The sequence below is a fragment of the Populus nigra genome, chromosome 2, assembly GCF_951802175.1.
Source record: "Populus nigra chromosome 2, ddPopNigr1.1, whole genome shotgun sequence".
Classification (NCBI taxonomy): Eukaryota; Viridiplantae; Streptophyta; class Magnoliopsida; order Malpighiales; family Salicaceae; genus Populus; species Populus nigra.
The window spans coordinates 38286209-38299809 of record NC_084853.1 but is presented as its reverse complement, the minus strand read 5'-3'; the positions used below and the strand labels follow the sequence as shown (position 1 = coordinate 38299809).

Below are 13601 nucleotides of genomic sequence, written 5' to 3'. Positions count from 1 at the left end.
AAAAAAGACCTAATGGATCTAAACTATTAAGTGAGAATTAGATATGTGGAAAAATATTTTAGTGAGTTAAGGTTCTTACATGAGATTTGTGGCAATTATTTTAAGGACAAAACATTGTAATTAAATAATCTTTTGAATATTTAATTTACTTAATGAATCTCTAAAATCATAATACAACAACAATCATTTACAACGACAATTAATAAACTGAAATCTAACTTCACCAGTAATTCTTTTGAAAAAGAAATTAACTTATTAACACTTTGATTAGTAATAAATTTTTTGCTATAGAATAATAGTAGATGAGCACTAAATTTAATTAATTCTCCCTTGAAAAATAAATCCCAACAATATAACAATTTCGACAACATTTATCATAAAGACAATAATAATAATAATAATAATAATAATAATAATAATAATAATCACCAAATTCACAACCTTAATACCACAAAATACAATTCACTAACCTTCAATCATGATTTGATTGAAACAAACGAACTATTTAAATTTGCTACAAATTTCTTTCTTTAGATAAATAATAAATTTAATTAATTCACAATAAAACTGTTTCCCTACATACTCCAAACCATATTTATCAAGCTAGAAACTTATATATCAACTCATAATCAAATCAATAATAATATCATAAATTCCCTTACTTTCCATGACGACTACCCGCCTGTCATGCTACTCTTTCGAATTGTTGTTTATTTCCTCTCGTCAAGGAAATTAATTACAAAAGGAATCCTTTTTTTACACAGAAATTTGGCATGTGATCGTGAAAGACGGCTGACTAAACTTGAGAAACTTAACAACAGAATATCTCTTAAATAAAGATTAAGATAATATTTTATTTTTGTACGCAGGTTACAGTTTTTTACATGCAATGATCAAGATAGTGATGATCTTCAGCCCCCCAGCGGGGTAGTTGGAAAAGCGTGTTGCCCCATTCATTATCTGCTGGAAAATGAAAGAGACTATAACTCCTAAGTCTAAAATTGAATTATATTTTAGTTGTTATAGAGAGTAAACAATTATACAAGAGAATTTTACATGGAATATATATATATATATATATATATATATATATAGAGAGAGAGAGAGAGAGAGAGAGAGAGAGAGAGAGATTTTGGTAGCCGTCATTCGTTGCACCATACACTCTACTAGGGGGGAAATTAGAAAAACCAAATGAGCTCTTTCTCTTTCCATGGCAATTACACCTCTCCACCATTAAATGCTATTGCACCCTCTCAATACGCTCTGCAATAACTCCTTGCTGCCACAATTTTCTCTTTCTCTTCGCTTCCATTGCTTTCTTCGTTTCCCAAGTCCCTTTGATTCTTCATCTTCTTCTTGCTTTCTATTTTTTTTTTAATTTTTTTCCCAGTCTTTTTCTTGCCTTGACTCTATCTCCATATCCCACACACCTGCTTCTTACCATAGAAGTTCTTACCAAAATCTACTGAGAAACCACAAAAGCAGACCCAAATACTGCTCTCTTTTCCACAAGATAACCTCAAAACCAGATCCAAAAAAAAAAAAAACAGAAAAGAAAAATCTTCTCAGTCAAGACTTTCATTTTTATTCTTTTGGCAAGTAAATTTCTTGTATTGGTAGGTTTTCTCAGGAGAGTGTCACAGTCTTCTCTGTATTTACTTTTAAAGAATCAGTGGGTTTGCAAAACCACCCATTTTAACATATATCTCTCTCTTGCATATGTAGTTCTCTCATTCTGGTTTTTTTTCCATGGAACAGATAGAGCTAAAGAAGGAAAGGAAACTGGGAAGGCAAATTTGGATTCTCCGTGATCTTAGTTGGGCGTTATGTGGGATTTATGTTTGGATTTTTGGGTTTAGTCAGATTTTTATCTGTCAAAAATTGTTAACTTAAACTTCTTATATATTCTCTCTCTCTTACATGTATGTACGTAAGAACCAGATAAACGTGGAGAGACAGAAACCCATTTCTACGGTAAAAGAGAACCATAGTCAGCCCTGTCTGCTTTTCTAAACTCCGCTATAAAATCCGTGAAAAAAAAATCCATTCCCTCTGATCCAAGAACATATATATGTAGTAGAGTAAGAAAGGAGAGGGAGTTAAGCTATCTATAAGACACACACACTTACATATTTATACATAGTATATACAACTTCATTAGGGTTTGTGGATTGTGAATATGCCAGCGGGAATGATGATTCCGGCAAGAAACATGCCATCAATTATTGGGGTTAATGGAAATGCTGGTGGGTTTGGATCGTCTTCAGGACTTGCTCTTGGTCAGGTCTGCACATGAGTTCTTTTCCATGTCCTTCGTCTCTGCTATTTGTGCCTTTTAAGCTTTATAATCCAATTTTCTTAAATATTTGTTTGGTTATTATACATGATTTTTCATTTCTTAACGACCCCATATTAATTTCCTTACACCCCCTTAACATTTTTCTACACATCAGATCTCCTCCTCCTCTTCTTCTGCTTCTGCTACTGTTCAGGAGTTAAAAAGGTGTATTATGTTTGTTATTTGGCTTTTAGAAGGACAAATTTGTTTTCTTTAAGCAAAATCCTTCTCGATACTTGCAAAACGCGTAAAGGGCTTTGCTCTTTTCTTCACACGGACACAGAGGGAGGGAGAGGGACTTGAGAATCTATTATTTTGACATGGGCCTTCTTGTCCTCTACAGGATCTAACAATTTTCTACTTTTAAGCAGTTTTCAAACGTGGTTTCCCCACAAGTCCTTGACTTTTGAATATTATAAAATACCCTTTTAGCACCTCTCTCTCATACATATATGTAGCTATATGTTGGCATTAGAACATTAGCTTTCTGTGTGTGGAAATTAATTTCCATTATGTTGTTAGATTGAAAAACAATAAGCTTCAGGAATCTTAAAGATCTGTAGATAATGTTCCAGCCAAACATGATGGAAGGTCAGCTTCACCGTCTAGACATGACACAAAACACACCTGAAGGCGACATGGCTCGGATCAGAGATGATGAATTTGATAGTACCAACACTAAATCAGGCAGTGAGAACCAAGATGGTGCATCCGGTGATGATCAAGATCCACGCCCCAAAAAGAAGCGTTATCATCGCCACACTCAGCATCAGATCCAAGAAATGGAAGCGTAAGCTCCACCTTAATCAAATTATATACTTCTTTATATGGTAATGTTCTATTGCCTTGGTGACAAATATAACATGTAATGAACTCTTCTTCGTTTTTGGTCTTAGTTTCTTCAAAGAGTGTCCACACCCAGATGACAAGCAAAGGAAGGAGTTAAGCCGAGAATTAGGGTTAGAGCCATTGCAAGTCAAATTTTGGTTCCAAAATAAGCGCACCCAAATGAAGGTATAACGTTTGTGCATAACCTTAGCCTAGAATTTACTAATTTATACCATAAAATAAAATACCACAAATTTGCCTTCTGTTTTTTTTTTTTTTGTGGGGCTATCTTAATTACATCAAGGGGCGGTTACAATATCTTGGTCTCTTCTTGGAAAGTTTTCTTTACGGGGGTTCGGATATTTCTCAAACCTCCTAATAATTGAATGTTGAGCTGAATTCTTTTTCATTACAGACCCAGCATGAGCGCCATGAAAACACACAGCTTCGAAATGAGAATGAAAAGCTTAGGGCTGACAACATGCGGTACAGAGAAGCTCTTAGCAATGCCTCGTGTCCTAATTGTGGAGGGCCTACTGCCATTGGAGAAATGTCCTTTGATGAACATCATTTGAGACTGGAAAATGCCAGATTAAGAGAAGAGGTCCATTTATTAGGTTTATCTTGTTGTTGGATTTTGTAATAAATCCTGATCATATCTTCAAAATTTAATTTGTTTCCTTTTGTTCGCAGATTGACCGTATTTCGGCAATCGCTGCTAAGTATGTTGGCAAGCCTGTGGTGAACTATCCACTTATATCGGCTCCGATGCCTCCACGTCCACTTGACCTTGGTGTTGGGAATTTTGGTGGACAGCCAGGCATTGGAGGGGAGATTTATGGAGCTGGAGACCTACTTAGGTCGATAACTGCTCCTACTGAGGCTGATAAGCCCATGATAATTGAGCTTGCAGTTGCAGCCATGGAGGAGCTAGTTAGAATGGCCCAAATGGATGAACCCTTATGGATGAGCAGCCTTGATGGAACAAATGCAGTATTAGATGAAGATGAATACGTAAGGATATTTCCTCGTGGTATTGGGCCTAAACCTACTGGTTTTAAATGTGAGGCTTCAAGAGAGTCTGCTGTTGTTATCATGAACCACATCAACCTTGTTGAGTATCTCATGGATGTGGTGAGGTTCCTTTAATTATTTTGCAAAGTATACAACATTTAAGAATATAAATAAATTTTGATTCAATATTAATTTTTGATAATGTCTTGGCTTTCAGAATCAGTGGTCTACATTGTTTTCCGGCATAGTCTCAAGAGCTTTGACTTTGGAAGTGTTATCAACAGGAGTTGCAGGGAACTATAATGGTGCCTTGCAAGTGGTAATATATGTAAATTTTCTTCAATTATCTTCCAAATAGCAACACCTTCGCTAACTTGATTAACGGCGGATATAACCCGATACTTGATTTAAAATATAGTCTATATATTTATTTCACATCCCTGACATTTTAGGTGTGGAGTTCAGAATCATGAAACTACATATGTGAAGGTCATATATGATATCATTCTCTCCAAGAATATATAACTAATTGTTTGAGTTCTATCCAGATGACGGCTGAATTTCAACTTCCAACTCCACTTGTTCCTACCCGAGAAAGTTACTTTGTGAGGTACTGTAAACAACATGCCGATGGTACTTGGGCAGTGGTTGATGTTTCATTGGACAATTTACGCCCTAGTCCGGGAGCTAGGTGTCGAAGGAGGCCATCTGGATGTTTAATTCAAGAAATGCTCAATGGATACTCCAAGGTGAACACTTCATTATTGTTGGAAGTTGTTATACTCTACTTTAGTTAAGCTGCACCATTTCCATAAGCAATGATTTGTTTTTGCTACGTTTGTAATCGAATTTCTTCATACCGTAGGTTACATGGGTTGAACATGTAGAGGTGGATGATAGAGGTGTTCATAATCTATACAAGCAACTTGTTAGCTCAGGACATGCATTCGGGGCAAAACGATGGGTGGCAACCCTAGATCGGCAATGCGAGCGCCTTGCCAGTGCCATGGCAACAAATATTCCTGCTGGCGATGTTGGTGGTAATATATACTTCGTAGTTTTTCATTCTTAATAGGTAACATTGTACTAGTTGATATGCTTGGCCCTGGACTTATAGCCCATTAATTTGTTTATTCACAGTGATTACTAATCAAGAAGGGAGAAAGAGTATGATGAAGCTGGCAGAGAGAATGGTGATAAGCTTCTGTGCTGGAGTGAGCGCCTCTACTGCTCATACTTGGACTACACTATCTGGAACTGGAGCTGATGATGTTAGGGTCATGACAAGGAAGAGTGTAGATGATCCAGGGAGGCCTCCTGGGATTGTGCTTAGTGCTGCAACTTCCTTCTGGCTTCCAGTTCCTCCAAAAAGGGTTTTTGATTTTCTTCGTGACGAGAGCACTCGAAATGAGGTATAATAATCAGGAGTATTGGATCCTCAATTTTCTTGCTTTGAATTTTTCTTTTATTCCTGTGAAGTGAAATTGAAAGAATAAAACTAGTTTCAATTTGTACTACCTAATTAAATTATTGGATCTCATTCTAAGACTTGATTGCTTAAAATACAGTGGGATATTCTATCAAATGGTGGAGTTGTCCAAGAAATGGCACACATTGCTAATGGCCGGGATACAGGCAATTGTGTATCTCTACTTCGAGTTAATGTAAGTATCATACGAAAATCTTTGTTCTTATTATGCAGTTGTCCTTCTATGATCATAATTAGTCTACTGTTGTTACCAATAATTTAATTGATCTAATACATGCATAATTATAGAGCGCGAATTCGAGCCAGAGCAACATGCTGATTTTACAAGAGAGTTGCACTGATCAAACAGCGTCTTTCGTAATCTATGCACCGGTTGATATTGTTGCAATGAACGTCGTACTTAATGGAGGCGATCCAGACTATGTAGCACTTCTTCCTTCAGGGTTTGCTGTTCTTCCCGATGGAACTGGAGCGCATGTAGGAGGCATGGAGGAGGCTGCAGGTGGATCTCTTCTAACTGTTGCATTCCAGATTTTGGTTGATTCAGTTCCTACAGCAAAACTATCTCTCGGCTCAGTGGCAACTGTTAACAACTTGATTGCCTGCACCGTGGAGAGGATTAAGGCTTCTTTATCATGCGAATCTGCATGATCTTTGAAGGTTAATTTAGAGGTAAAGTACTGGACTTGTGCTGCTGTGTCCTACTTCTATTCTCAAATATATAACTGACTGATTCTCTCTGGATTCATGACCAAGGAATGCAACTTTATATTTTCTTGCAGTTCATTAACCAGAGGAGGAAAAAAGAGGGGAAATTTGAGAAAAACACAAAGATGGTGGCCATTTTGGCTTTTATAGAAGAAGATTAACGGGAGAAGTCAAGAGCGCACCTTGCATGCCTCATGGTTTGCGATAAGGGCAAGACTACTAGTTAGCAACCAAAGCATACCATGGGGGATCAGAAAGGACGTTAGAGGTTCGGGAATTGACTTCGCCAAACAAAGTAAAAAGGAAAGACCTTAAAATATTAATCCAAGGTTGAACTACTGCTCCTTTTCCCCTTCTTTAACTTATTAGTTAGGGTTTTGTGCCCCGATAGTACTTCAAGTTTTATCTGCTCTCTAGATCTCTCTTTTTCCCTCCTCTACTTGTTAATTTGTTTGTGTTTTGAAGCTCACACCTCAAGAGCTTTTGGAATAGACTTCCTTTGTTAAGCCTTGTTCTCTCTTTGAATTTGTTATAATTAGTCTCCTTTTGATTTGTCTTGGCTATGTTTAAACTTGGGTTTACTTTCTCAAAATGCTGCAATCTTGAGTGATTATCAATATCAATCCACATCACATACCAAAGAACAAAATTAAACTATTTCAAAGCAATCATCCTCCTCCTTTACACACACACACACACACACACACACACACACACAATATGATAATCTCTATAGACACACACACTTATAAGCAGTAAATTTTTCCTAATAACAATGGCATTTTCACTAGCTTTCCTTTTATTTTTAGTTCGAGTTTCCCTCCACCCTTTTTTTTAATAAACGAGAGGGAGTATTATTAAAAAAGGATAGTAAGCCACATAGATTGTGACTACCTAAGATAAAGTACAAAGCATGAAACTAGAGAGAATTGCAGGTACAGAGGCTGAAAACCAGACAATGGTAAACTGAGTTTCTTAGCAAGGTTAGTCCACCTTCTAATACCTCCTCATCCTCTAGTCAAATTATACCCTGTATATGTGAAACTCCCTTATATGTTGTGAAATTCTAGACATTAACAAGTGAAAAAGAGATGGCCAATTCGATCGGCTGCGCACCATTTAACACTAGATTATTCCCTGCTAATTACCAAATAGTCCACAATGTTGCAAATGAAACTAACTTCCATGCTTTGATTGGAATATTCATGAGCTATAGCTTAGTCAATGACTGTAGAAATCTTCAAGAGATTCCAGAAAAGTGGTTGAAACACCCCACCATTGAATTACTCTATACCAAAAATCATGCCCTCCTCCCATATAGGTTCGAGTAATTCTATGTCAGATTTGTTCCTCAAGTCTAAAAAGGTTGGCTATAAAAAGAAGATTCCCTTGTAGAGATATCGAGCCAACGAGTAATTTTATAGTATCAATGCTAATCTCACAAGGGATAACTGTAGAGATAGGTTTGTTTTCTTTTATCTTTTTTTTTCCCACCCCCATTTAGATATGCATTTCCGATCCTTCATGGACCAAGTATAAAAATATGTGCAATAAATGAACGTGTCGTGTCTTAATGGATATCAGGCAAGAGTAAAAAATTTATATTGTGAAAAATTAAAGTTAGCCACCTAATTACTAGAAAAAATTAAGAATTATAAAAATTAACACTAATTTTAAAAATTCAAGTAAAAAATTAATTTTGTTTAAGAGAAAAATAATATCACCTTTAAACATAAGAATATTCCTAATTAACCAAGCTATCGAGTTTAAGAATAAAGTGCGATTTCTAGGTCGAGTGGATGATGAATCATTGATAAAACAATAAATTTTAGGGAGATTTTTTTTTATTGGCTAGTGAATCATTAATCAAAGAGTGAGCAATTGCTAGATGTGATTAGTGGGATCAATAGATGTAATAATCGGTAAACTGTTTTTTTTCATTTTCTTTTTTCATAAAAATTCAGATAAAATTGAGCTTTGATAGAAATGAACAAGGTTTAGAAAATTAATGAAAATATCAAAGCCTTCTTTTTTAAGAAAATAAAACGAGGTTATTTAGTAGCAATAGCCATCATATGTTTCATTACTTTTCATAAATCCTAAAAATGAAATAAGAGAAGAAAAAAAGATATTGAATGACCGATTCATACGAACCATTAATAACATTGTTGCTATCTAATTTTTTATAAATATTTTAAAGAAACCAAAAATAGCAAAAAAAAACCCCAAAAATATGTTTTTGATATATTTGTATCGTTTGCGGCATCTTTTATAAAGAATTTCAAATAAAAAAAGAGAGAAAGAAAAAATACATTTAATTTGGTTAATGATCTAATTGCAATTGTGGAAGGAAGATGACCAATTTGAAAATTGAAAAACCTCTCATCAAGCAACCCATCTTTTTTTAATCAAATTGTATACAATCAATTCTTTTAATTCAAGGGTTCATTTTTCTTTGCTTTGTTTCCAAGTTATCAAATGAATGATTGAGATTCATTTTTGAAATTCAATGGTTGATTTTGGTTTGCTTTGCCTTCAAGCCAAAAAAACTTATTTACCTATAAATATGTGGTTATACCGCATACAAAATAAAGGAGAAATTTGGGGGGGAATGACCAAAAAATAAAATAAAAAAGTAATTTACACATATTATCTCCCCACACACATACCCACATAACACAAAAAACTCTAAACTCATTATACCCTAAGTCAGCCGCTGCACAAAAAAAGGAGGAGAATTGGACCATCCGTGTGGCCTTCATCTCCCTCATCTCTCCTACACTAACTCGTAGCCACCCAAACCATTTGCCCTTTTCATCTTCTCTTTCCCATCACTACTGCCGCCCTTTTAGACCAAGCAAGCCATCATCTTCACCTCCATTGTTAAGTATGACCTTCACCACTGACGACCCCCTCCTTTTTATGACAACCCATTCCCCATCGTCATCTTCCTTTTCTCATCCATTACTAAGCAACCCCCACTCACAGAAAAAGAAAACCTTGGCCTTCTGACCATCACCACAGCCACAACCTACCCCTCCAAACTACCAGCCACACAACCCAAAATCAATAGTTCCTTTTGTTTTTTTTTTGTTGAAAAAAAAAACCATCACAAGACTCACATAATGCCATCCTCCCCATATTCTCTTTCTTCTCCACCAACCTTTTATTAGCCTTAACCAACAACTAAACCACCCTAGCTCTAGCTCACAACCAAATAACAATCCCCCTTGTGATCTTCATAGTTTCTCTTTCATTCCCAATAGCAACCATCTATATATATAAAAAGAAATTGTTTGAGAAAAAAACAAAAAAAATCTAAAAAGGGAAATGAATCAAACTGTTTGCATTGATTTACTCTTTTGTAGGTAACGGTAGCTCTCACCACCAGCACAAAAAGAAAAAGGAGAATAAGTAGTTCTAAATCCACCCGTTTTTCACTTTGTTAGTGACGACGCATGAGTTCACACACTGCCAGTGGTAATGGTGCGTGAGACCCCTACACCACCACTGTTTCTCCACTTCCTAGAAGCTTCCCAACACTATTCCCAGTATTGTTTCAAAATTTTGGGGGGCACACTTTATAAATTATAAATTTCTTTAATGTGTTGTTTGAACTATTTTAAATTTTGAGTTTGTACTGTTTATAAATATATAATTGTGGGTGTGTGTGAGTAAAACATAGTAAAAAAAAAGAATGACAATTAATAGTTAAATATTTTAGTATACACGATGGACCTATAAGTGAGGTTGATATTTGAATACTAGTAGTTGATTAGACAATTCTCAGAGTTATTATAAATATTTATCAATTTTAATTCGGAATATTTTTCACCGTAATATTCAAATTACAAAAAATATTTTTAATAAAAATTTATTTAAGTACACGAGCCCATAATAAATTATTAACACCAAATTTATTTACACGGATAAATCCCAATCTTAAGCCATAGATAGACTATTGGTTAAGAACCCATCAAAATCTTTAAACTACATTTAAAACCATACAAAGCAACTTATCTTAGGTAGGATGCACTAGGAGCGCTAATACCTTTTCTATCCACAATCAGCCCCTTATCCTTGAATCTCTGATAAAACTAGTACAATCGGATTTCCTAGCAACTCTGAATCAAATAATTAGGTGGTGACTCCATTAAACCTCTCGACACTGCACGTTCATGTGCAACAAACATAAAGTTGAATCCAAAAAAAAAAAGGATGAAGATTATGTTGTGTACTAAAAGTAAAAGCTAAAAAACATTGTGAGTGTGATAAAAAAATAAAATCCTAGTTTAGGGTCAAGAGTTAGACAATCTAGAAACAAAAGAGATAGGTCAAGCAACAAGACTTAAACAATATAAAATTACAACAATCCTTAATATCATATATAAATGAGAATTTTAAGCATAATAAACTTTTAAAGTACCATATTAAAACACAAAACATTTTAATAAAGAAGATCATAGTACATCCAACCTAAAAAGATCCCATTCATTATAAATGACCCATTATATTTTACACTTCTTGTGAGGTTGTTGTCCACACATTGGACACTTCTTTTTGTCACATTATTTTTTTAAATCTTTTTTTATGCTTTTTTTTGTTGTAGTTACCTATCTTAATTTAAAAACTTATGTTATTGGAAGATACTTTAAAAATAATTTTACGTTTAAATAATTTTCTACTACTAAATTTAAAATTTGTACGAATCTATTATTCTTTTATACTATTTTTTTTAATTAGAATATTTTGGATGGTAAAAAACAGTGTAATCACTTTATCATTAATTAAAATTTTAATACTATATATAAAAAAACATATAAATCCAAAAATTCGAAAGATCCAATAGTCACCCAAGGAGATCATCCTTTATAGTACTTAAATCTACCCATTCCTCGTACTCATAACTCTTTATAGTATGAATAGTATGAATGATGAAGACGAGGGGTTGAGTTGGTCTAACATTTACATACTATTTGGAAAAAAATATTTGTAATGAACGTGTTTAGATTTTGCTATGGGAGTGCTCTTCGTCTTCGTATATTCATAACCAATATCATCTCTCAATTCTTATCATACTCTCATACTCGTGCTCATCAATTAAACAATTCACTTCAAAATCATATATTAATTACCCAATTCCTTTATTAGAAAAGAAGCAAAAATAGATTTGCTTTCTATAGCTAGCTAGCAAGACTAGAAGAAGAAGAAGGAGAAGAAGGAGGAGATCCTCTTCCTCTGACAACTCCAGAAATCACTGGGAACAATAATTTCGCAAGCGACCGGTTGACTTCGATTACTTTCATGGGATGCAAGGGTGTTTTATATATATATAAAAGGGGCTTTGCTACGTGCTAAATATAACTTTTAGAAATCAATAATAGGTTCTCCAATGGTGAGATTGCGCTCCAAGGTCCAGGGCAGGTCAAAGAGCTTTGCTGTGATGAATTTGAAAATCTTGTTCACATTGATGTTATAGGTCGCACTTGAAAAGAAGAGAGTTGCATTTAGAACCTTGGCATATGCTCTTGCCTGTCATAAATAAGAATTCAAATTACAAATATGTAAAAAAAAAAAAAAAAAACGAAAAGGCAAAAGGGCCCATTTTATATTTTCCAGTTAAGTTTTTATGGTTTATAAATTTCTATTAAAATATCGATTGATTGATGTTATTTTATCTATTTATCAATCAAGTCCTTGCATCTTAAAACTAAGAATAAGAAATCAATGCTTTCTTCAATGGTGTAAACTTCATCTTCCTCGAGAAACATAAATAATTTATCAAATAATTCTCTTATGAAATCTGAGGTGATTAATCGTTTTAATTTAAATATATATAAAAATAAAAAAGCATTTAAACAGGAGCATGCGATCCAGGATTATTTGACCCTTTTTTATTTTTCTTTCAATTTCCGTTCAGGCTACTTAATTAGATTGTTTATGCCTCCACTAATAACATGAAAAGTTTGAGTAAAATCTTATCAAAACTTTGGAATGTTACCTGGCTTGCAATTGTCCATTGTAGATCTATCGGGAGCTGGATAAAATCATCAAACTTGGTTCCTATTATAACAGGAACTGCGGTCTAAGAAAATTCAAGAAAGCAAACAAATAACAACAAGATGATCAGAATCCTGCAGCAACCAAGAACATATCAAACCAAAGAAAGGTGCGCTAATGCAGATTTATACCTGATTCCATCTCCTTGCTTCTTGGTACCACCTTATAACACTGCAATAATGATGGACTTTTCATAAATAAATTAAACATTCTACTAATCAATCCTTAATGTCCACATGAAGAGGGGGAAAGGTGTATAATAGATAATCAAGAATTTAACTAAAGAAACCTGTTTAAAGTGACCCGACTAGTTAGATCAAACATGATCAAAATAGCCACAGATCCCTTGCAAGCCACCGGAATTTGCTGCTCCAATCCTTCATCGCCTACACCGTGAATAACATTTTTTTTGTACCATTAATTGTATATTTTGATAGGAGAAGGAAGTTTTTTTTTTTTTTTAATGTGATCTTATTCACAAAGTGCTGGGAAGTTAACTTACCGTCTAGTTCCCAGAGACTATAAGAAATACGTGCATCCTTAACCATCAATGTTTTTTTCATCAATTTCAAACCGTTGTTATGCTTCACTCCCTCATCTTTCTCATTTCCCACATACTTTTCCTTCAAAATATTTGAGGGCAGAATAATTATTATAGCCAGCCATCGTATGGCTAAAAAAACCATGTACGTAAATATTCTATAGAAAAATCTACAAAAAATATATATACTAACCAGAAAACTTGTCTTTCCAATCTGACAATCACCTAAGAGGCTAATCTTTAAAGCTACCAAGTCAGAATCATTATCGTGATGGTTATGACATGTCGGTGGTGGTGTTGCGCTCGGCATTGTCTCGTCGGTAGCTAGAGACTGGTGTGACAGCATGCGGCGATAGCGAACAGGCTTCCCTAATGAACAAATGAGAAGGTGATCCCATATACGGAGAATGCATCGTCTAATGATTGAAATGTGGCGTTGAATCTTTCGTCTGGGATTGAATCGAAACATAATTTGGCAAAATTGATTCATATTGGTTTTTGTTTGAGCAAGAGGGATGGCCTTGAGAAGTACTGCATGTGCATATCCCTTCGGCCATGAAAGAAATTGCTAGCTATAGCTTGTAGTATATTACCCATTTTTTCAAAGATCACGGGTATTTTTG

The 13601-nt window shown here is 34.7% G+C and overlaps 2 protein-coding genes across 4 annotated transcripts; one reads left to right on the top strand and one right to left on the bottom strand.

Annotated features, from left to right (window-relative positions):
* Positions 1–1162: 1162 nt before the first annotated feature.
* LOC133681693 (homeobox-leucine zipper protein HDG2-like) lies at positions 1163–6929 on the top strand. 3 transcript variants are annotated; one of them, XM_062104800.1, is made up of 13 exons: positions 1163–1616; positions 1759–2284; positions 2902–3128; positions 3235–3352; positions 3582–3770; positions 3860–4300; positions 4398–4499; positions 4729–4929; positions 5046–5220; positions 5321–5592; positions 5749–5844; positions 5958–6341; positions 6452–6929. In XM_062104800.1, exons 2-12 carry the CDS (start codon positions 2180–2182, stop codon positions 6318–6320), a joined length of 2289 nt encoding a protein of 762 aa, XP_061960784.1. In that variant the 5' UTR covers positions 1163–1616; positions 1759–2179; the 3' UTR covers positions 6321–6341; positions 6452–6929. The 3 variants fall into 3 exon arrangements, with proteins under 3 accessions (XP_061960784.1, XP_061960785.1, XP_061960786.1); XM_062104801.1 differs by having other exon boundaries at positions 1164–1616; positions 2914–3128; XM_062104802.1 differs by having other exon boundaries at positions 1165–1616; positions 2861–3128.
* A 4815-nt stretch (positions 6930–11744) lies between these two features.
* LOC133682958 (septum-promoting GTP-binding protein 1-like) lies at positions 11745–13468 on the bottom strand. Its single transcript, XM_062106487.1, has 6 exons — positions 13172–13468; positions 12940–13060; positions 12727–12823; positions 12569–12608; positions 12379–12462; positions 11745–11909 (listed from the first exon to the last, which is right to left on the bottom strand). Exons 1-6 carry the CDS (start codon positions 13466–13468, stop codon positions 11745–11747), a joined length of 804 nt encoding a protein of 267 aa, XP_061962471.1.
* Positions 13469–13601: the final 133 nt, after the last annotated feature.

Coding starts and splice junctions, on each gene's coding strand:
- LOC133681693 (XM_062104800.1), top strand. CDS start 2,180: ATGCCAGCGGGAATGATGATTCCGGCAAGAAACATGCCATCAATTATT. Junction 4,301..4,397: donor TTGAGTATCTCATGGATGTG/GTGAGGTTCCTT, acceptor CTTGGCTTTCAG/AATCAGTGGTCTACATTGTT. Junction 5,593..5,748: donor ACGAGAGCACTCGAAATGAG/GTATAATAATCA, acceptor CTTAAAATACAG/TGGGATATTCTATCAAATGG.
- LOC133682958 (XM_062106487.1), bottom strand. CDS start 13,468: ATGAATCAATTTTGCCAAATTATGTTTCGATTCAATCCCAGACGAAAG. Junction 13,061..13,171: donor TTGGAAAGACAAGTTTTCTG/GTTAGTATATAT, acceptor AATATTTTGAAG/GAAAAGTATGTGGGAAATGA. Junction 11,910..12,378: donor AATGGACAATTGCAAGCCAG/GTAACATTCCAA, acceptor TATTTATGACAG/GCAAGAGCATATGCCAAGGT.